General features: G+C 48.2%; 8 protein-coding genes across 8 annotated transcripts; 6 read left to right on the top strand and 2 right to left on the bottom strand.

Moving 5' to 3' along the window:
- The first annotated feature begins 97 nt into the window (after positions 1 to 97).
- SPPG_06459 (uncharacterized protein) lies at positions 98 to 893 on the top strand. Its single transcript, XM_016754661.1, has one exon. The coding sequence runs from the start codon at positions 205 to 207 to the stop codon at positions 727 to 729; it is 525 nt and encodes a 174-aa protein (XP_016606085.1). The 5' UTR covers positions 98 to 204; the 3' UTR covers positions 730 to 893.
- A 334-nt stretch (positions 894 to 1,227) lies between these two features.
- On the top strand, positions 1,228 to 3,475 carry SPPG_06458 (uncharacterized protein). Its single transcript, XM_016754660.1, has 5 exons — positions 1,228 to 1,722; positions 2,063 to 2,431; positions 2,501 to 2,602; positions 2,680 to 3,033; positions 3,105 to 3,475. The coding sequence occupies exons 1-5, from the start codon at positions 1,584 to 1,586 to the stop codon at positions 3,209 to 3,211; spliced, it is 1,071 nt and encodes a 356-aa protein (XP_016606084.1). The 5' UTR covers positions 1,228 to 1,583; the 3' UTR covers positions 3,212 to 3,475.
- A 958-nt stretch (positions 3,476 to 4,433) lies between these two features.
- SPPG_09380 (uncharacterized protein) lies at positions 4,434 to 4,944 on the top strand (the record flags this gene model as incomplete). Its single annotated transcript, XM_016757540.1, has 1 exon — positions 4,434 to 4,944. Exon 1 carries the CDS (start codon positions 4,456 to 4,458, stop codon positions 4,942 to 4,944), a length of 489 nt encoding a protein of 162 aa, XP_016606083.1. The 5' UTR covers positions 4,434 to 4,455.
- Positions 4,945 to 5,253: 309 nt separating this feature from the next.
- SPPG_09379 (uncharacterized protein) lies at positions 5,254 to 5,547 on the top strand (the record flags this gene model as incomplete). Its single annotated transcript, XM_016757539.1, has 1 exon — positions 5,254 to 5,547. The coding sequence occupies one exon, from the start codon at positions 5,254 to 5,256 to the stop codon at positions 5,545 to 5,547; it is 294 nt and encodes a 97-aa protein (XP_016606082.1).
- A 1,356-nt stretch (positions 5,548 to 6,903) lies between these two features.
- On the bottom strand, positions 6,904 to 7,563 carry SPPG_09378 (uncharacterized protein; the record flags this gene model as incomplete). Its single annotated transcript, XM_016757538.1, has 1 exon — positions 6,904 to 7,563. The coding sequence occupies one exon, from the start codon at positions 7,561 to 7,563 to the stop codon at positions 6,904 to 6,906; it is 660 nt and encodes a 219-aa protein (XP_016606081.1).
- Positions 7,564 to 7,926: 363 nt separating this feature from the next.
- On the bottom strand, positions 7,927 to 8,463 carry SPPG_09377 (uncharacterized protein; the record flags this gene model as incomplete). The annotated part of the gene is made up of 2 exons (XM_016757537.1): positions 7,927 to 8,298; positions 8,404 to 8,463. The coding sequence occupies 2 exons, from the start codon at positions 8,461 to 8,463 to the stop codon at positions 7,927 to 7,929; spliced, it is 432 nt and encodes a 143-aa protein (XP_016606080.1).
- A 6,630-nt stretch (positions 8,464 to 15,093) lies between these two features.
- Positions 15,094 to 15,660, top strand: SPPG_09376 (uncharacterized protein; the record flags this gene model as incomplete). Its single annotated transcript, XM_016757536.1, has 1 exon — positions 15,094 to 15,660. One exon carries the CDS (start codon positions 15,094 to 15,096, stop codon positions 15,658 to 15,660), a length of 567 nt encoding a protein of 188 aa, XP_016606079.1.
- Positions 15,661 to 16,077: 417 nt separating this feature from the next.
- SPPG_09375 (uncharacterized protein) lies at positions 16,078 to 17,934 on the top strand (the record flags this gene model as incomplete). The annotated part of the gene is made up of 1 exon (XM_016757535.1): positions 16,078 to 17,934. One exon carries the CDS (start codon positions 16,078 to 16,080, stop codon positions 17,932 to 17,934), a length of 1,857 nt encoding a protein of 618 aa, XP_016606078.1.
- Between the last annotated feature and the right edge of the window lie 4,047 nt (positions 17,935 to 21,981).

The raw sequence follows: 21,981 nt of genomic DNA, 5'->3' as shown, positions 1-21,981 counted from the left end.
ATAAAGTTCATATCCCTGCCAAATACACTGCACATTACCACATGCTGATTTCAATGCAGACGCGCATCGTCACTCTTCAAACCTTGATGGGAATCATTTGCAGTTCAGCCCTTTAGTGTCAACCCGAAGGGACACCAGGTTAGGTAAGCCAGACTCCGCCCTTTTGTGTGTGGAGGTACTATCGTATAAAAAACCATACAGGAGATGACACCATTCGTCACTCATCGACACAGATCAAACATGCAGTATACCGTTCTAGTACTTGCTCTTGTGGCACTCCTGCCTTTCACGACATCGTACCCAACCTCAGCCGGAACCTGCATTGCCTCTCCAGATCCCATTGCCGCCGTAGGGGCAATGGGCACACTCGCACCAACCCTCCCTATAACTCTCACAGCAACCCAAACAAACACATCCACCACCGTCACACTCAATGGCACCGGCACATTCGCGGGACTCCTCCTCTACGCTGCTCCTACCATCGACGCACAACAGCATGTAGGAACTTGGAAGGTGGATAATGCCTTGTACAAGACATTGGATGGGGGGCCGGAAACGTTGGATTGTACGGGGTTTGGAAGAAGCAGTACGCTTTCGCATGCATCTCCCGCCCCGAAGAATTTTCCTGTAGAGTTTACGTTGGAAGGTGCTGCGGGGGTTAAGGTTTGGGGAGTGGTAGTTGTAAGTGCAGAGGTGGGTTTTAGGGCGGTGGAAAGTGGCGTGGTGTAATGAAGGCATTCGGATACTTGACATCAATCCAAGGTCCAAAGGTGCATCGACCTGTGTAAAGAATTTGAGAAGGGTTCATGACATTATACACGCATTACGCATTATCCTTGCGTGCAGCGTAGGTGTTCCAATAATATCATGTTAGTTACGTTGATATATCATGACTACCTGTGCACCTCCACACATGCAATGTATTTGTCGGTGATGCTCCCTTACATGCTATGGCCCCCCGCCAAATAACCTTATTGCTTATTTAACATACATTCGCATGGACCATAGTAAACGGACCCAGCCAAGGCACAATCCCATGCCTCCGCATCTACTAAACGATATGCAAAAATGGAGGAGTTTATATCCTTTGAAATGAATGTAACCGTAAAGAAGCCAGCCAGCGGCGGTTGGAACCATTGCCATATAAAGCTTAATGGAAATCAGAAGATCTCGTCATAAGCAAATTTTGGACTTTTTTGTGTGCGTTTAGGTAATGCATTTTGGGACTCCGCTCACGCACAGGTAACGGACGGGGGTTTCGACAACGAACGACGACAAAGGACGGCGGAATAGACAAACGAGACCGACGAACGGAGACGATGGCACGAGCGTAAGACGCTTGACGAGGAGGAGGAGGAGGAGGGCAAAGCGAAGCATAGACACGTGCGAGCGTACGTAACGCATAGAGCAAATCGACTTTACACGCTACAAAAATAGCAACATAATACCCAAGCGGACCCCCAAGCACCCAGTCCGCCATTCCCATCCATTCACTTTTACTTTTTCCTCCGCTCCCCATCCCATCCACACACTTACACAAGGAGCGTAGCCCTCTACCCAACACCAACAGTTCCTTGTTAACCATGTCGGTCAATGTGGGGAATTCAGAGTTTATGCCCCTCCCGACCAACCCGAATGCAAAGATTACGGGTGTACATGAGTCCTTGCTGCAAGAGTGCGAGAAAGATATCATATGGTATCGTGATAATTTCTTTGGCAAGGGTGAGTTTTTGTTTTCGCACGAGCGTGGAGACGTTGACTGGGAACCATTGGCGACCAAGAGTCAAGAAGGAGATGAGCTGCGGAATTGTATGAATGACCAAGAGTTACTCGTGGCAACGTGAGGGAGTTTGCAGTATACTGCAGCGAGGGAGACTGGAAAGGCAAAAGATTCTCTGGCGAGTGACACGTTTGGATCAGGAGACACAGTGTGTGGGAACAAACAGACAGATGGATGGCCATTCAATGGGGGCTTGAACATTGAACCGATCCAAGCGTCTGTTTGCGTTTATAGGAGATAACCGCCGATTCTGCTCATAGCTAATCCTCGTTTCTCTTTTAGCGCACCAAAACTACCTCGCCCTCGACTCACCTCGCGGCCCGCTCGCCATCTCCATCATCCGAGACAGCGACACTTACAAAGCTCTCGTCCGGACCACATCCGGCAGCGAGCGGCTCTCCGTCTCTAGCAGCGGCATTTCCATCGCATGGTGGCGCAAGGCCTTTGGGCTTGGTCCAAGCGTAAACAATCTCATGGAATCCATTTCGAGGAATATACCTGTACCGAATTTGAGGTTGTGCAAGGATCCGAATCTGGGAAACGAATTGTTGGCCATGGAGGAGCGACAGGTGATACGGTCTTACAAGTTTGGGGTTGCATATGTAGGGCCTGGCCAGTGCTCTGAGGAGGAAATGTTTTCGAACCGCGCGGGTGAGTTTCTTGATTACCATGAGTGAAATTTATTTTCTGTTGGGAAATGTTGACATCTTTGTGGACTAGAAAATGCTTCACCCAAGTTTAAGGAATTTTTAAACTTTCTTGGCGAGACAATAGAACTCCGAGGTTGGAAAGGGTATCGTGCGGGTCTCGACGTGAGCGGAAGTATGTATACATTCGCATTTACATCCCAATGTCTATACACTCACTTATAATACGCGCTTTCTTACCCAACTCCTTAGGCAACATGACAGGAACGCACTCCATCTACACAAAATGGCAAGGCTATGAAATCATGTTCCACGTCTCCACCCTCCTCCCCTACATCCCCGGTGACCGCCAGCAACTCGAACGCAAACGCCACATTGGCAACGACATTGTCATCATCATCTTTTCTGAATCCGACTCCCCCTTCCAATTGTCTTCTATCACGTCCCATCAGAATCATGTTGTGGCTGTCGTGAGTCCAGTGGAGGGCGACCGGTATCGGTTGACGGTTGCGCCAAAGAGCGGGGTACCTGGGTTTACGCCGGATTTACCAGAGCCCTGTGTGTTTGGACGGGATGCTGTCAGTAGGGATTTCTTTTTACACAAGTGTGAGTATATTTGATTTGGTTTTGTTTCGACTGCCTTTTGTATGGTTGTTCTAACCCGTACGTTGCTTTAGTGGTAAATGGCGAAAGAGCCTCTTACAAAGCCCCCAGCTTTGCCCCTAAAATCTCACGAACACGCTCTGTTCTCCTCTACGAAGTCGCTTCCAAGTTTCTAAAATGAAAGAAAACACTCAAACCCCCCTTTTGCCCACTATAATGGACGGCCTGTAGGAGAGTTCTATTGTTTTGTTCTTGTGTGTGTGTTTTTGTTTTTTTTGTTGTGGATGGTGGTGGTTAGAGCATGGGAAACGTAATTTATAATGTCTGGGTACTGTGCTCTTTCTGTTTGTCATTGCTGCGTTTCTTGTTTTTTTTTTCTTGTAAACCCATCGTGTGTCAACAAATGACGATGACCAACAGCGCGTGTGGATCATCAACTATAACCTTATTCGACGTTCACCAACTATTCGCCAGAGATCATGCAGGACACCATATTCCGTCCTCCGTATCAAGATTCCTGCATAGTACACGTTTCTTGGCACATATACCTGCAAAACCTCGAGCATAACGTTCTTATGATCACTCCTGAGTTGTTTTGGTTGGTACGAAGCCTACACTTTGTTACCAAACTCTTAGATGACTACAAACTGGTAGTTCCCCATTCTGTATTATAATTCTCAGCACTGGAATTTCCATGGTAACATACCTGCATGTTTTTTAGAAAGTTCTTTGGGCCCTGCATGCAGAAAGGGTACATCTCCAAAGATAATGCACGTTATGGACAGGGTTATGGATGAGCTGAGTGGGTTAGACGTAGATGATAAGGTCGGCACATTGTTTTGAATATTGCTATCATGCATGTGGTCAAAACCTTGGGGACCATGGTAAGAAGGATCGTTTGCCTCTCAAATTGTGGCGCAAGGAGGTTTTCATCTGCCAGACAGTTGATATTCCTTGGCTCCTGTTCTAGTGCCATAATAGCCAATGTGACCGATATCCTATCGCCACATTTAACATGGTTTGCCAGAGAATACATTACATGGAATAGGTGTGAGATTTTCACCATACGGGGAGACCTATCTCCCTGCGAGCATCCCTTACAAGGAAACCCTTGTCCCCAATTGGCTCCAGTCTTGCAAATTGTTCGAAATACTCTTGAAAAATACCCAAAACTAGGAGCGCTGCTGGTCCATGCACAAGTGCAGTCGCTGCTTTCACCTTCTTCTTTCCATCCACAATAGCATAAGTGATACAATTTCATAGTGCGGAGCCGATTGGTATTGGCACTAGTACATAGATTCCAACCAATTTAATCATAATTTTACTCGATTTAGACTCATGAACTATGGTTTGATCCAAAAAATCCTATATAAGTTGTCGTTGCCCATTTTCCCAGGCTTTCATCTTTTCCCACAGATATCATCAATGCCACCAAAAAAGAAGCAAAAGCTTGAAAAACTCGACAAACCCACCTTACATACCTGCAACAAGACTTCCTTTGCAAAAGCTTTCCTGCCAAACTATCACCAACGGCTTCTAGATTACATCACCATCATCCATCAACTCACCAACCATGCTTCCCATGCTCTCAAATTCTACATCCTATCTGCACCAACCTTCACTGTGAATGAGGAGACCATCGAAGCGATTCTCTATCTTCTCAACAAGGGGGAGGCTTGGCATCCAAGAAAGGAAGCAAAGAAGGCATGGCGGGATTGTTTGCTGCCATATGTTCAATGGTACTGCCAAATCATTGGCTTTGCTCACCCAAATCTACAAGGTGAGCAGCAATCAGTCAATTACCTGACAGCAAGTATGATGATGAACCTGAAAGTCAATGTTCAAGAGCATTTCATGCAGATGCTCCTTCAGTACATTAATCTGTGGCTTGATGTGAAGGGACAGAAGCAGTGACTGAAAAGTGATGCGTGAAACACTTTCTTTGCTCGTCTTTGCTACTTGAAGTCAATTTTCCTTTTTGATATTGTGCCCAAGTCACTCAATGACTTAACTGCTGAAGAGAGTGAACTTCTAGAAGAGATTTGGTCACTTGATCTGCCTTTTCTTGTTGACCATCCACTCACCTATGCAGTTGTCATGGATCCAATGTCCTTTATCCCTGCCTACTGTCAGTTGTCAAGCCTATATGAAAAGCATGGATTTCGATGGTTCAGTGCAATCCCTCTTCATCAGTCACTGATTCAGTCCCATATTTGCATCAACATGGTCATTCTCTATGCCCACATCCTCTGCATCACCCGCCAAGAAGCACAAGCCATAGAGAAGGTCGATTTATGGATGCGCATCTGCAATCTATGTACCAAGGCTTTTCGGTCTTGCTGTGATATGCAGTTTGAAGGCTCGATCACGATGGATGGCACCTCAGTGTCAGTTTACTTGAAACATCCTGAAGCTGACAAGTATGGAAAGCACAGCAGTGGAGGGAAGAAGTCAGCAAAGACCCTAGAAGCTGAGGTGAAGGCAGTATATGTGGAGAACAACTTGCCTGCTTGTTGAGCAGCAGAGAATGTCATCATTATCGACCCAAACAAGCATGACATTCTCTACTGCCAAGACAGTAATGGCACGACATTTCACTACACTGCCAACCAGTGAGCCGTGGAGACTGGAAGCTGTCGATTTGCAAAAGAATGGCAGCAGATGAAAGCCGGCGGTATTGACCTCATAGAATCATGAATACCATCTCACAAGACAATGAACCTCATGGACTTTACTCACTACCTTCTCATTTGCCGTGCAGATTCAGATTGTTGAAAGGAGTTCTACTCACATCCTGCCCACACACAGTGGAAGTGGCATGCATTTATAAACTGTCAGAAGAGTGAATCAAACCTCATATCCAACATGCGCAACAAGTTTGGGAACTTCACCATTGTGATGGGTGATTGGAGTGATGCTGGTTGAACTGCAAGATTTCAGACCTCATCAAAGATGAAAGGTTGGTGCACCCTCTTTAAGCGCAACAGGATCAACTGCTTCCTTCTTGACAAGTACAAGACCTCATCTGCCTGCCCTCACTGTTTGGCCTCATCTGCTGACTTCCTTGAAAAAGGCTTCAAAACATGACCTCATTCAAGACCTTGGTGCCATTGCAAAGGCAAGATTGAAAAAGTCCATGGATTGCTGGGTTGTACCAACCCTAACTGTCAGCAAGCCTGGACGATGTGCTACTGGAACAGGGACATGCTGAGCACCTGCAACATGCTGATGATCATGAAATCTGTAGCGGATTTTTTGTTGGTAGACTATGGTAAAGCCAACTTGGGTCTCCTAGCAGGTTATGTGGGTGTCCGTACTAGGAATCATAGTCTCCGAATCCTTTCTTTGGGCATCGGTAGCGAATTGGGGGCGAGAGGCAAGGAGAATCAGTTAGTTGTGAACCGAGCAGGATTTAGAGGCTTCAGTGTGGGTGATCAGGCCGTTGAAGCACTCTGTTAGGTTCCTGTTAACCTAAGATTGGAGTTGAGAAGCTAGTTTCTTGGGGATTTAGTGTCACTATGGCTTCTGCCCATGACTTATTTTATTGAATTTGTTGTTTTATACAAGAATATGCTATGGTAACATCTACACTAGTCTCTGTAACCTTCATTAGGGTGGCGGCATCCAATATTCCCATTTCTGATCATTGCCATGATCAATTATGACTGCGTAACATATCCTTTGTGCTGCACTGGTGTAGCCCAGAACCAAACTTGATCTCAGGGGTTTCGAAGCTCAGGTTACAATTGCGGAAACCTCAATCATGGTCACCTGATGCCTTTGAGCGAACCGGTTTATCAGAGTCATTCGCTACATTCCCCCTTCGAAAAAGAAGGTTCAGCAACTTGCATGCAAGTGTTTGAGACCTTGTCTCTACCATGACACAACTGGATAGTTGTCATCAGCTTCAAAGCTGTCTTCGTTGATTGTCCAGATTATGGTAGTGCGCCCCATGATGTTTGCGCAGAACCAAATTTGGTCAGTGGCTTCCGGAGCTGGGGTTCCAGGGGTCTTGGAACCATTGGCTTGGGTTACATAAAGGGCTGTGAACATCTCTGCGGCCCTTTTCAAGTTAACCGCTTGAAAGTGGTAATAGGAGTGCTCCCGATGTTTGGGATGGAGCTGCTCTTCTGTGGTTTCAGCTGCATTGGCTAGCTTTAACAACACTGCTCTCGTGGCTTCGATGGCTATCTCTGCAAAATCATGGGCTTCGCAATCGGGCCAGAGGGTGAAGCGGGCCATTTTGGGGTTTCCAGCCACATGTTGAGGGACCCCAGCATCAAGCCAGGCAGCGCAGGGTACATCCCGTAATCTCTTCCCTATTGTTTTTGCATTGGCAATGATACCGACAGCTGCTTGACCACCATCGGAAGCCCTACTGTAGGGCTCTGCAATATGCATCATGAGGGGCTGGCTTGTGGCGTATGGCTTCGAAGCCCCGTCAACCACCCAATCTTCACCACGATAGTGTTCAAGAGGTTTGTTTGGGTCTTCGTACAACTCATGAATCCAAACTTTGACCCAGGTGGCCATAGCTGCTCCGAGCCGCTCAATAGAGTTCTCGGCAGCAAAGGCATCGCTTACTTCTGACCAGGGATAGCCTTCCTCAAGGGTAGAGAGGATGCTGACTCCTTGTTGTCATCGGATATTGGTGGTCATGGTGTTGGAAATGAAAGCTTTTGTTTTGGTGTCAATAGAAAAGGTTTGCGAGGCAGAGTAGGTCTGTAAGGGAAGTAGGTTGTCAGTAGTTGAAGAAGAAAAAAGAGGGGGGGCAAGCAGGGGCATCCTTTTAAGGTCATCACCAGCTGATTTTGACAGCTCGGACACACATAAGCATGATCGGGAGGCTTGGTGTGGCATTCTCGACTGGTGAGGTAAGCCACATGAAGCTGGTTTTCATTCTGGTGAGAGGGCATGATTATCATGTGAGCTATTGTCTGGATAAACCACGAAGCATTGGTGGTCAGAAGCATAAGCTGGGGCATCGCCTGCAAAGCTGACTACCAAGGAGTCCTCTACTAGTGCACTAGTGGGAGCTCTGGATCTCCAGTACTCTTCTAAGGCTTTGGAAGCCTCTGTTAGGGCTTCCTCTGGTTCCCAGGTATCCTCATGGGGTGGGTATCCAGCCCAATGTATTCGAAATTGATGCTTTCCACACCTGGTTCGATGGTCTACTATTGCTTCCACTTTGAACTCACCTTCTGGAGTGTCGGAATTCTCCATTTGTGCTTCCGTGACTTTTTCCTCAGTTTCGCCATTGACAGGCTTCTGGTATGGACATAATTTCAATATGTGAAACCATGGATGAAGTCATCTCATCTTATCTGGCAGTTTTAACTCATAGTTGTCACAGAGAAGGTTACAGTCAGTCACTGTGACTGGTCCCAGCCATTTTGGAGTGATCTTGGACTCATACCCTGCTAGGTTTTTCATGCTCAGAAGCACCTTATCTCCTCTCTGGAACTCCAAATGTTGTTGTGATAAATCATAGTATCTTGTAACAGGCTAGCAGGGACAAGAAGACAACAGAAAACTAGGGAAGACTTGGTTACTACTTGTTATTTTCCTTTGAGGGGCCTCAGAGAGGTCCTCTTTTTATAGACAAAGGGGCTGACAAATGCTATATCCTAACTACCCAATCAGATCTCACCCACATCATCCTAAACTATTTGTCAGCCTATTGCACCATTTGCAACCAATCAGAACTCATACATGTCATCCTAAACTATTTGTCAGCCTATTGCACCATTTGCAACCAATCAGATCTTGTACATGTCATCCTAAACTATTTGTCAGCCTATTGCACCATTTGCAACCAATCAGATCTTGTACATGTCATCCTAAACTATTTGTCAGCCTATTGCACCATTTATAGCCAATCACAAGTGAGACAAGTCATCCTAAATACACTGTGCCACTTGATTGAAAGGGGCAGATGCTAGTGTGTCAGGATACTCATCTAATTTAGCCAGAAATGGCTAAATCTGCTTATTTATCTAATTCTGGTCAAATGAATGTTGACACCATCAGCAAAGTCATGTGACCACTAGTTTGGAACCACATCTAACCAGTATAACCATAGCACTGACAGAAGAATTCTGTCACATATCTTTTCTGTGAATCCTGGGCCTCAATCATCAGATCTCGGATAAGGATGTTTAGGTCTCCGAGATGTTTACAGAGCTCTTCCACATCTGCATTTCTGGTTTCTGACGGCCTTTCAATGATGGAGTCATGGTCTGAGATAATAGTCTCCGGAATGCTGTGCAATGGGATGTAGCATTCTATAAATAGTTCTGCGACCTGAGTAGCTGTCGCGGTGCTCTTGAGGGGCCATACGTGGATCCTCTTTGAGCATTTACAAGCTATTAGCCAAAAGGCATCATACCCTCTGGAAGTAAGTGGGAGCTTGGTTACAAAGTCAGTCATGATGACTGTCCAGCATCCCAGAGCTGGTGGTATGGGTTTCAGCAACCCCAGAATCAGTTGCGGTACCCTTTTTGAGCATTGGCAGGTTTCATATCCTGTGCAATGTTTTCTGAAATCTTGTGCCATCTTTGGCCACCAGACTTGTGCTGTGGCTCTGGCGTAGGTTCTTTCGAATCCGAAGTGTCCTCCCCCCTCGTGAAAAAGCTTGCGCACCTTGGGGGTGCAAGCAGGGGGCACGTAGAGGCACCAAAGGTCTTCGGAGACTGAAAAACGGTGCCACAGCAGGTTATCTGCACATTGCCACTCCTGAAGAAAGCGCGCGTTGGCTGTAGTGTAGGTGTCAGGGCTGGTCTCCCATAGGAGCATGCGGGCCTGTTGGGCTATGGGGTAGAGCTGGCCAGTGAGGCCAGCGCAGATGGCGGCAATGAGTGCAGGCTGTAAGGCCAGACAAAAGACGGCATCTGCCAGTGTCAAGGAAGGTGCGAGAGCCGCTGGTGTGGTGCGCAGCCATCGTCTTCCGCGTTCCGCCACCCATATTTGGGTTGCGGTGGAGCAGAGTAGGGTTTCTGCTCCTAGTAGCCATGAAAGTGTATCAGCGACAATGTGAAAACATCCTGGTTTGTGAATGATTGTCATCCATTCAGACCAGTAACTAAGATCGAGGGCCCAGCAGAGAAGCTTATGGTTCTCGCCTTTGTATTTAGTGAGCCACAAAAGAGCTTGGTGATCAGTAATGACTGTGAAAGGCAGGCCTTCGAGGTATGGGCAGAGTTTTCCAAGGCCCCAAATGAGGCATCCGGCCTCGAGTTTGACGGGGGGGGCCTTTTTTTCTGAGGTGGTGGTGCCTCGAGAATGGTAGCACAGCGGGCGGTTAGAAGCATCTGGCTGTAACTGTTCGAGCATGACATTAAATGCTGTGTAGGAAGCGTCACTGTGAAGGGTGTAGGGGAACCCTTTTCTGGGTGCCACAAGCACTGGAGCTGTTGTCAGAGCCTGCTTGGCGGCTGCGAAGGCAGAGTTTCGGGAATCAGTCCATGAAACTTCACGCTTCACAATAAATCTGCACAGACCTTGGTCCGGGCGCTTGCAAGCAAGGCATCCGACACAAAAGGGGTCAATGGGTAAGTAAGGCTTGAGGAGTCTCACATGGAACACTGGATGAATCTTCATGGTGCTGGGGAGCTCCAGGGTGTAATTCTGAAATTCATCCTTGGCCTTGATTCTGTAAGGTCCAAGCCAGGGGTGAAGAAGTTTCTGGGCTGGCCTCTGGGCTTCTTCTTCTGGGGTGATACCTTCTCTAGATAGCCAAACTTTGGAGCCTAAGGGGTAGCTTGGGGCCTTGCTGAGAGACTTGTTGGCTTGCTGAACTTGTCTTTCTTGGGCCAGTATCATGTTATCCTTGGCTACTTGAAGCAGTTGCTGAATATACTGGTGGAAGTCTGTTGCTTCAGGATCATTGCTTTCTCCTGGTGGTGTTGCTGGGGTCCTGGGATGCTGGCCATTCTCTAAGTAGAATGGGGTAAAGCCTGTGGTTTCTGAGATACTGTTGTTGTAGGCAAACTCAGCAAAGGGTACAAGATCTTCCCAATTCTTCATGTTGTACTGCAGGAAAGCTCTCAGGTAGATCTTCAAAGTCTTGATGGTTCTCTCTGCCTGTCCATTGGTCTGCTGGTGCCTTGCAGTGGCTAGGAGGGTGTTGCAGCCTAAGAGTTGCATCAAGTTGGACCAGAATGAACTGGTGAACTTGGTGTCTCTATCAGATACAATCACTTCTGGGAGGCCATGGTGCTTGAAGATGTGCTTCAAGAAGAGCAGGGCCAGGTCCTTGGCTGAGGCTCTGGTGGTGGTAGGGATGAAGTGGCCTCTCTTTGACAATCTGTCAACAATGACAAAGATGGCATTGTGATCAGAGGAAGTCACAGGTAGGTCAGGGATCAGGTCAATGGAAATCTGGCTCCATCTGGTCTTAGGTACTGGGAGGGGCTGCAGCAAGCCTGCTGGTGGTTGCTGACTAGGTTTGCTTCTCTGGCAGGAATCACAAGACTTGACATACTTCGTAATGTCCTTGTACATCCTTGGCCAGTAGTAATGCCTTGCTAGGGCATCATGGGTCTTGGTGATGCCAAAGTGTCCAGCATACTGAGTGTCATGGGTTTCTTGGAGTAGGCTCAACCTTAGGTCTGGGTCACTAGGAACAAAAATCCTGTCCTGGAAATAGAGTAACCCATCTTGATGGCTGAGGTATTTGAGCCTTTGTTGCTGGTCTTCTGGTCTCCTGGGGTCATCCAAAGCTTGGATGAGCTCTTGAAGTTCTGGGTCTTCTGTGGTACTGGTCTTCAATCTCTCTTGAAGGGTGCTGGTGGTGTGGGTCACAGCATTCAACTCTGCTGTCACCAAGGCCTTGCACTTGATGCATCTTGGGGCCAGGTCTGGTCTTCTAGACAGGATGTCTGCCACTGTGTGGAGTCTTCCTGGGCCATAGCCAATCTCAAAGTCAAAAGATTGGAAATTCATGACCCATCTGGCTTGTCTTCTGGTCAAGAAGGGCTGGTTCTGTAGCCACTTGAGGGACTGGTGGTCTGAGATAACTTTGAAGGGGGTTCCTTCCAGGTAGGGCCTCCAAACTCTGAGGGCATCATGGATGGCTAACAGCTCTTGTTGTCTGGTGTCATATCTGGTCTCTGCTGGAGCCATCTTCCTGGAGTGGTAGGCAACTGGTCTCATGCCTTTCCCATCATCCTGTCCAAGCCATGCTCCAACTGCATAGCCTGAGGCATCAGGGAAGACAGTGGTAGGCAAGGCTGGGTCAAAGGGTCTGAGTACAGGGGCTTTGGTGACCATATCCTTCAGCTGCTGAAAAGCTTTCTCCTGAGGTTCAGACCAGGTCCAGGGCTTGTCATTTCTCAACAGGTCTGTCAATGGTGCAGCTTGCTCTGCCAGGTCCTTCAGAAAGCTATGGAAGTAGTTCACCAGGCCCATGAACTGTCTGACTTCAGTGACGCTCTGAGGGGTGGGCCATTCTTGAACAGTCTGCACTTTCTTGGGGTCAAGCCTGACTCCTTCATGTGAGACTACATGGCCAAGAAACTCTACTTCTTGCTTGAAGAACTGGCACTTGCTGGGGTTGGCATACAGCTTGTTCTGCCTGAGGGCTTGCAGAACCTGCTTGAGGTGGTCCAGGTGATCTTCTGGGGTCTTGGAGTAGATGAGGATGTCATCTAGGTAGACAATAACAAAGATGTCCAAGAAGGGTCTTAGAACATCATTCATCAAAGTCATGAAAGTGGCTGGGGCATTGGTCATTCCAAAGGACATGACCAGGAACTCAAAGTGACCATATCTGGTTCTGAAAGCTGTCTTGGGGATGTCTTCTGGGTGGATCCTGATCTGGTAGTAGCCTGACTTGAGATCCAGCTTGGTAAAGACCTGGGCTCCATTCAGTCTGTCCATCAGCTCATCAATCCTAGGGAGGGGATATCTGCTCTTGATGGTGATTTTATTCAGAGCCCTGTAGTCCACACACATCCTCAAAGACCCTTCTTTCTTCTTGACAAAGAGGATGGGTGCTCCAAAGGGGCTCTTGGATGGTCTGATGTGGCCTGCCTCCAGAAGTTCAGACAGCTGCTTCCTCAGTTCTTCTAACTCCAAAGAAGAGAGGTGGTAGGTTGGTCTCCAGGGGGTCTGGTTGGGGGCACTGAGTTCAATTCTGTGATCCACTGTTCTCTCAGGGGGAAGTCCTGGGGGAAGCTCTTCCACAAAGACATCTTGATAGTTTTCAAGAAGCTTGGTGACTTTGGAATCCATGGTGTCTGGAGGGGTGCTGGTATCTTGAGGGTTCTTGAGATACACAGCAAAAGCTGTTGCTGTCCTCTTCTTCAGTGTTCTGACCAACATCTTTGCTGATACCATGGTGATAAGATTGGACTTCTGGGATTTGTTGGAAGAGCTGGCCTGCTTAACAAACCATCTGACTCTGGGGTGCTGGGAGGTGGTGAAGGTCACAGTGTTCTTGTTGTGGTTGATACTGGGATTCCTCCAGGCAAACCAAGGTATACCCAGGATCAAGTCAAACTTGATTGGGGCTACTATAAAGTCTGACTGTTCTGTGTAGGTTCCTACTGAGTACTGAAGACCTTTGACAAAGCCTATTTCTTGGTGCTTTCTGTCATCAGCCATAGAGATTTCTGCTCCAGGGAGAGAATGAGTCACCAGTTGTGCCTTCTTGACAAAGGACTGTGACACATAGAGTTGGTTTGCCCCATTATCCAGGAGAATGGTTACTGGGATTCCTTGGATTCTACCTTGCACAGTCAGCAAGTGACTCCGGGGAATCCTTGGCCCTTTGGGGGTACTTAAAGAGTATGGAGCCACCTCTACTACATGGATCTTGCTTTCTTGGTAGGTGGCCTGGGTGGTCTGGGGTTCTGGGGTTCTCTGGGGTTCCTGGGTTTTCTGGGGTTCTAGGGTTCTCTGGGGTTCTGGGGTTCTCTGGGGTTCTTGGGTTCTCTGGGGTTCTGGGGTTCTCTGGGGTTCTTGGGTTCTCTGGAGTTCTTGGGTTCTCTGGGGTTCTTGGGTTCTCTGGAGTTCTTGGGTTCTCTGGAGTTCTGGGGTTCTCTGGGATTCTGGGGTTCTCTGGGGTTCTGGGGTTCTCTGGGGTTCTGGGATTCTCTGGGTTTCTGGGGTTCTCTGGGATTCTGGGGTTCTCAGGGGTCCTGCGATTTTCTGGGTTTCTGGGGTTCTCTGGGATTCTGGTGTAGCGAATGACTCTGATAAACCGGTTCGCTTAAAGGCATCAGGTGACCATGATTGAGGTTTCCGCAATTGCAACCTAAGCTTCGAAACCCCTGAGATCAAGCTCGGTTCTGGGCTACACCAGCGCAGCGCAAAGGATATGGTACGCAGTCATAATTGATCATGGCAATGATCGGAAACGGGAATATCGGACACCGCCACCCTAATGGAGGTTACGGAAACTAGTGTAGATGTTACTGTAGCATATTCCTGTATAAAAAGATGAATTCAATAAAATAAGTTGTGGGCAGAAGCCATAGTGACACTAAATCCCCACAACTAGCTTCTCAACTCCAATCTTAGGTTAACAGGAACCTAACAGAGTGCTTCAACAGCCTGATCACCTGCACTGAAGCCTCTAAATCCTGCTCAGTTCACAACTAACCGACTCTCCTTGCCTCTCACCCTCAAGTTGCTACTGACGCCCAAAGAAAGGATTTTGGAGACTATGATTCCTAGTACAGACACCCACATAACCTGCTAGGAGACCCAAGTTGTCTTTACCATAGTCTACCAACAAAAAATCCATTACATGGTGGAGAAGTGCGACGAACTGCCTTCCCCTCTCAAATTCAGCTGAAAACCTTATTCGGTCGTACCGAAACTCTTGCACAAACCGAGATCTGCTCAGGTAGCTACTCGGAAACCTTTTCTCTCGTTTCGGAAACAGACTTCATGAAACTGAGAATGATGCTGGTCGAACGCTCTCCAATGTGAGGCCACTCACCTGTGATCCAGACTTGTAGTCAGGGTCCAGCGGAGGACGTCGAAGTCCCTCCCGCAACATGCCCGAGACATTCAGGGACCACTTCCGTCGAACCGGAAGCCCCTAACTTGGCCATGATGGCCTCTGAAGTGGCAGCGTTAAAAGAAGACATTGCCCACTCGACTGCTGCAATGCAGTTGGCAACTCAAAATCTTACGGAACAGCTTCATAGGCTTTCCGAACATCAGACAGTGGCAGATGAGTGCCTCGCACGAGCCTTAGAAGCCCTAGTGCCACTGCCTGAACAACCTCTCATAGCACGAGCTACAAGAGAACAGTCTGCAACCCCATGGGAAACATTGGACACACCAAGGGAGCATATGGAACCAAGTTTTTCAGGTCTGGTGCCTCCAATCCAAGTGCCAGCAGCCCCATGGGCCAGCGACACTAAGGTCGATTCCTTGAAAGCAAAGGACATACCTGAGTTTATGGGCAAAAGAAACCAAGATGTTGAAGAATGGCTCAACAAAGTCCAACTTCTTCAAAATGTTAGCGCAATGTCAGATGCCAGGATGGTACAGCTCCTACCAGCCATGATAGCCAAGAAAACCCCTGCCAATGCTTGGTTTTACACTCTGGAAGCCCAGGAAACTTGCTTGTGGACCTGGAAAAGGTGGAAAGAAGAACTGCTTCAAGAGTTCTGAGATCCCCTAACCAAGTCCAAGCGCAAAACCAAATATGTGCACTGCCATGTGAACCCCAAAGAATTTCGCAGCTTTCTCACATTCATCGACCACAAAACTCATCTCCGGTGCCTCACATATGGCGACCGGGCAAACATAATATATCCCACTGACCAGCATTTTGACCTAATAGTTGAACAATTGCCCAGCGACATCCAAATCATGGTCAAATCCTGTAATGTCATGAACCTGACCAAATTAAAAGACTTCCTGCGCCTTTATTTCAGCTCTGATGACACCAGAAAATGAGACCCTTGCTACAGCGGTGCTGCAGAAGCTCAGAAGAAGTCACAAAAGACCGGAACTGACAAAGGCCCTAAGCAGACGGCTCAACATAAAACTGGAAACCCCGAAAAGGGTCACAATGGTCCTCAGAGGATGGTTCCGGACCCCAACAAGGAACCACCAGCACCCTGCAAATTCTGTCAGAAAAAGCATTGGAATGTTTTCTGCTGGCAGAACCCGAACCGAAAAGATCCTGAAGATGGAAAGAAGGGACCATACGGAGCACCCATGCCCGCAGGTTGGAAACCCAAACAGGAGTCCAAGAAGTCGTACATAGTGGAGCTGGACTCGACGTCCGCTACCACCGAGACTCTTTTTTCGGCTTCGGAACTGGAAAGGACAGCCGCCGCTAATCAAGGATTCCACACCATTGGATTCTTTCATTCACCCGAGCACTCGGAATCAACAATTTTGATGACCGCACCTCTTTCCGAGGTCACGGTGACCAAGGAAGAGGACCCCCGCATGCCCACGCAGGGCTGGGACCAAGTCTGGGATAACATAGCCATCATCCGGGGCACCCCGCAAGTGGCTCTGATGATGGGCGACAACCCCCGCATGCTCAGCTTCTTTGCCAAAGAACCAAAGCGAGGTGCTGGGCACCTCAGGAATGACCCCTATGCAGTTGCGTGGAGTTCCCACCACCTCTACATCACTGCTGCAGCCAAAGCTGACAAGGATCGAATCCTGCAAAAAGTCCGAGAGGATGGTACCCCTTGTTTGATCCTCCTTGCCTGGATAAGGCTCGACAAGCATGAGAAATTCTTGATGTGGAGCTCTGAAGACCCTGTTATCTTTGATTCTTACGCCAACCTGCAACTGGTGGCATTTCTCCTGACAGGCAATATTGTTCACTCAGACTATTATTATCATCACGGAAACCCCAAATTTCTGCACGTTAAAGACCATCCACATCTCCAAAGACATGAAGAGAGTGAACGGATGTATATAGTCATGCTGGCTATCAAACAAGTTGCTCGCCAGAATAAAACAACAAAACCACAAAACAACAAATCTAGGGAGCACTTTGAGAGTGTGATCAAGGCCATGGAAGCAACAATTAATGACATCATGCCCCATTTCGAGGTTGTGGTGCCTTCCATCAATGCCTTCTACTTGGTAGATTTAGGCGATGTACTCAAAAGCCAGACCAAGACCCAAATGCAGCCTTGCTGGATGCTAGCTGTCATTGCTCAGCTCTGGGCACCTGTGGTACTAGACACAGGAGCCTGCGAGTCTCTGGTTTCTGACACATACCTGGGCCTTCTGTTCTCCGAAACTGATTTACAGGATGTGGAAATGATGGCTTTCAACAGCATTGGTGGACGTATCTCATCTACCAAGACAGTGTGCCTCGAAACTTCCCTCAGAGGCCATGGAGGAGAATACCTGACTTTCTGCACCTACTTTCGGGTCATTGCATATGGGAAACCTCTCATCATCCTAGCCAACGACATTCTGGGACATCTGAAACTCCAAACCTTGGTTCAGGAACCCCCATTACCCAGTTTCGTGGTGATGCTCAAGAATCCGGACATCCTTATCCCTTGCTCCATAACAGATGAGCTGGACACCGATCACATGCATGGCACGCCATACAAGACCAAGCAGGGTGAATTCATGAAGGATGTGTCAATGCCACAGCTGACCAAAGCCAAAGCTCAGAAGTCTAGATTAACCATGTTAATCACAGGACAGATGCGCGTGGCAGCCCAAACTTTTCTCATCGAAAACCCTCTTGAGGCCACCGCTGCTAGCTCAACGGCCCCATTAGGCCTCAAACTGTCCACCACAACCCATAATTTGGTTGCAGACCCTGAAGAGAACATTTCCAAAGAAGAATGGCAGACACTTCGGAACAAATGGAACCTCGACTCTATGGAGAAGGCTCCAGGGGCCTTCGAAGCCCAATTAAAAGATGCAGAACGTTTCCACATCGATCTCAAGTGACCCAAACCCGTGGTCTGGGCCCTAATCAACATTCTATGACACTTCCATCAAGCCTTCAGCTATGAGGGTCATCTCATAGGGAACTACACTAAGATTCCCTATGCACCTTGATTTATCTCGGCTCCACCACCCCTTTTGAGGCCATGGTCATACTCTCCGTTGGAGCGGACAGCCCTTGAGCTGGAACGAGACACCATGATGGGGCTTCAGAGGTGGAAATGAACCACCGAAGTAACCTTCACCAGCAATCCTGTTATCATTCGCTATGCAGACAAACCCCCGTGGGTAGCCTTTGACTATCGCCGAGCCAATGACTGCATGGCCTGGGATCCATATCCCTTTCCCATCATGCTCAACATCCTGAACTGGATCGTTGCAGTCCCATTCCGATACATATCGGGAGGTGATGCAAACAAAGGATTCTACCAAATTGCCATCACCAATGTGTTGGTACACAAATGGCTTGTGATCAGACTCCATGACAGCATCTATGAACCACTCTTTATGCCCTTCGGACCCAAGACTGCCCCTTCACACTTCTGTCGGGTGATGGATGACACCTTGGGTCCCTCCAAATGGCGAAATATCAACAACTTCATCGACAATATCCATACACAAGCAGAGACAGCTGCGGAAGCCCTAGATGCCATTGCAGACTGGCTCGACTGCTTTTCCAGAGCCAAACTCACCCTAAGACTCAACAAGTGTCAATGGCTCTTTCACCAGCTCACGGCTCTCAGTTTTGTTGCCTCCTCTCAGGGTCTTGCTACCGATCCAGACAAGGTTGCAACCATAGTCGATTGGCCACAACCCAAATTCATAGGTGACCTATGGTCATTTGTGGGTCTCCTAGGGTTCTATGCCCAATTCATCTCTCGCTACGTGGAACTCATCTGGCCCCTGCAAGATGCTATCCAAGAGGGCGTTCGCATATACCGAGACCTTAAAAAGGGTCGCGCTGACCCAAAGAAAGGTGCTGAAAAGCTCAATTCACCATCCATGCTTGACATGGCGGTGGCCCCTACAATCACAGCCACCAGAGCCTGATTTGAGGTTTCGCAACATCCGAAATCTAGCTCCTCAGACCTACCGGCGGTCAATCTATGCCAATCATCGCTGGCGGACTTACCCATTGACCCCTTTTGTGTCGGATGCCTTGCTTGCAAGCGCCCGGACCAAGGTCTGTGCAGATTTATTGTGAAGCGTGAAGTTTCATGGACTGATTCCCGAAACTCTGCCTTCGCAGCCGCCAAGCAGGCTCTGACAACAGCTCCAGTGCTTGTGGCACCCAGAAAAGGGTTCCCCTACACCCTTCACAGTGACGCTTCCTACACAGCATTTAATGTCATGCTCGAACAGTTACAGCCAGATGCTTCTAACCGCCCGCTGTGCTACCATTCTCGAGGCACCACCACCTCAGAAAAAAAGGCCCCCCCCGTCAAACTCGAGGCCGGATGCCTCATTTGGGGCCTTGGAAAACTCTGCCCATACCTCGAAGGCCTGCCTTTCACAGTCATTACTGATCACCAAGCTCTTTTGTGGCTCACTAAATACAAAGGCGAGAACCATAAGCTTCTCTGCTGGGCCCTCGATCTTAGTTACTGGTCTGAATGGATGACAATCATTCACAAACCAGGATGTTTTCACATTGTCACTGATACACTTTCATGGCTACTAGGAGCAGAAACCCTACTCTGCTCCACCGCAACCCAAATATGGGTGGCGGAACACGGAAGACGATGGCTGCGCACCACACCAGCGGCTCTCGCACCTTCCTTGACACTGGCAGATGCCGTCTTTTGTCTGGCCTTACAGCCTGCACTCATTGCCGCCATCTGCGCTGGCCTCACCGGCCAGCTCTACCCCATAGCCCAACAGGCCCGCATGCTCCTATGGGAGACCAGCCCTGACACCTACACTACAGCCAACGCGCGCTTTCTTCAGGAGTGGCAATGTGCAGATAACCTGCTGTGGCACCGTTTTTCAGTCTCCGAAGACCTTTGGTGCCTCTACGTGCCCCCTGCTTGCACCCCCAAGGTGCGCAAGCTTTTTCACGAGGGGGGAGGACACTTCGGATTCGAAAGAACCTACGCCAGAGCCACAGCACAAGTCTGGTGGCCAAAGATGGCACAAGATTTCAGAAAACATTGCACAGGATATGAAACCTGCCAATGCTCAAAAAGGGTACCGCAACTGATTCTGGGGTTGCTGAAACCCATACCACCAGCTCTGGGATGCTGGACAGTCATCATGACTGACTTTGTAACCAAGCTCCCACTTACTTCCAGAGGGTATGATGCCTTTTGGCTAATAGCTTGTAAATGCTCAAAGAGGATCCACGTATGGCCCCTCAAGAGCACCGCGACAGCTACTCAGGTCGCAGAACTATTTATAGAATGCTACATCCCATTGCACAGCATTCCGGAGACTATTATCTCAGACCATGACTCCATCATTGAAAGGCCGTCAGAAACCAGAAATGCAGATGTGGAAGAGCTCTGTAAACATCTCGGAGACCTAAACATCCTTATCCGAGATCTGATGATTGAGGCCCAGGATTCACAGAAAAGATATGTGACAGAATTCTTCTGTCAGTGCTATGGTTATACTGGTTAGATGTGGTTCCAAACTAGTGGTCACATGACTTTGCTGATGGTGTCAACATTCATTTGACCAGAATTAGATAAATAAGCAGATTTAGCCATTTCTGGCTAAATTAGATGAGTATCCTGACACACTAGCATCTGCCCCTTTCAATCAAGTGGCACAGTGTATTTAGGATGACTTGTCTCACTTGTGATTGGCTATAAATGGTGCAATAGGCTGACAAATAGTTTAGGATGACATGTACAAGATCTGATTGGTTGCAAATGGTGCAATAGGCTGACAAATAGTTTAGGATGACATGTACAAGATCTGATTGGTTGCAAATGGTGCAATAGGCTGACAAATAGTTTAGGATGACATGTATGAGTTCTGATTGGTTGCAAATGGTGCAATAGGCTGACAAATAGTTTAGGATGATGTGGGTGAGATCTGATTGGGTAGTTAGGATATAGCATTTGTCAGCCCCTTTGTCTATAAAAAGAGGACCTCTCTGAGGCCCCTCAAAGGAAAATAACAAGTAGTAACCAAGTCTTCCCTAGTTTTCTGTTGTCTTCTTGTCCCTGCTAGCCTGTTACATGGTAGCACCACCTTAGACAACAACCCCAGACTCTTAGACCTTCTGTGAGAGATCAGAAGCTAAGATCCCCAGACCCCCAGACCCTGCCCTAGACCTTCTGAGTAATATCAGAAGACCAACAGACCCCAGACCCCAGACCCTGCCCTAGTCCTTCTGAGTAATATCAGAAGACCCCTGCCTCTTATCCCAGGCCCAACTTATGCCCAGAACCCCCCCTCAAGGACTCCTACAGACCAGCCCACACCACCCCATACCACAAACCTACCCCCAGCACAACCTCCAGAACTACCACCAGACACACCACTTGGTTAGCATCAGAAGCTCTGAGAAAACAGATAGAGTTTTTCTATTGTGGGATTGTGAAGAAGCTGTAGAGTCCCCCTGTATCCTCCCCACCAGTTGTACTTGCAAGTAATATTGCATATTTTGGGCCTGTGACCCACCCTATTTTGACTGCAAGTAACATTGCATCTCTTGGGCCTGTGACCCACCCTATTGTTGTTGTTACAAGTAATATTGTAACTACCCAAGACTCCACCCCATTACCACCATGACCAGCCAGGAAGAGATTCTCTTCAACACCATTGCTGAGCTTGACATAGACCAGGTCAGGCAGGAGCTTTATCAAGCAAAGCTCCAGCAGCTGAACTCCACCACACCAGCCACTGCTCAGTACCAACCCAGAGTAGATAAATCCCTGGTAAAAGTCCTCCAAAGCAAGTTGAAGCCCTACAAAGGCAACAGGAATGTCCAAGAGATTAGGACATACCTCCTCAGACTTGAAGAGTACTTCCAGGCAGCTGCAGATCTATCACCAGAAGGCCAACTGTTAGTAGCCACCACCTATGTCGAAGAGATTAGGA

Source organism: Spizellomyces punctatus (assembly GCF_000182565.1).
Source record: "Spizellomyces punctatus DAOM BR117 chromosome Unknown supercont1.12, whole genome shotgun sequence".
In the NCBI taxonomy this organism is placed as follows: domain Eukaryota; kingdom Fungi; phylum Chytridiomycota; class Chytridiomycetes; order Spizellomycetales; family Spizellomycetaceae; genus Spizellomyces; species Spizellomyces punctatus.
Note: the sequence above shows the minus strand (reverse complement) of the source record. Positions and strands in the feature narration are given on the sequence as shown.

Excerpts from the sequence above, each read along its gene's own strand:
- SPPG_06459 (XM_016754661.1), top strand. The coding sequence starts at position 205 with ATGACACCATTCGTCACTCATCGACACAGATCAAACATGCAGTATACC.
- SPPG_06458 (XM_016754660.1), top strand. The coding sequence starts at position 1,584 with ATGTCGGTCAATGTGGGGAATTCAGAGTTTATGCCCCTCCCGACCAAC. Across the intron at positions 2,603-2,679 it reads GGGTCTCGACGTGAGCGGAA|GCAACATGACAGGAACGCAC; the intron begins GTATGTATACAT and ends CCAACTCCTTAG. Across the intron at positions 3,034-3,104 it reads GGATTTCTTTTTACACAAGT|TGGTAAATGGCGAAAGAGCC; the intron begins GTGAGTATATTT and ends ACGTTGCTTTAG.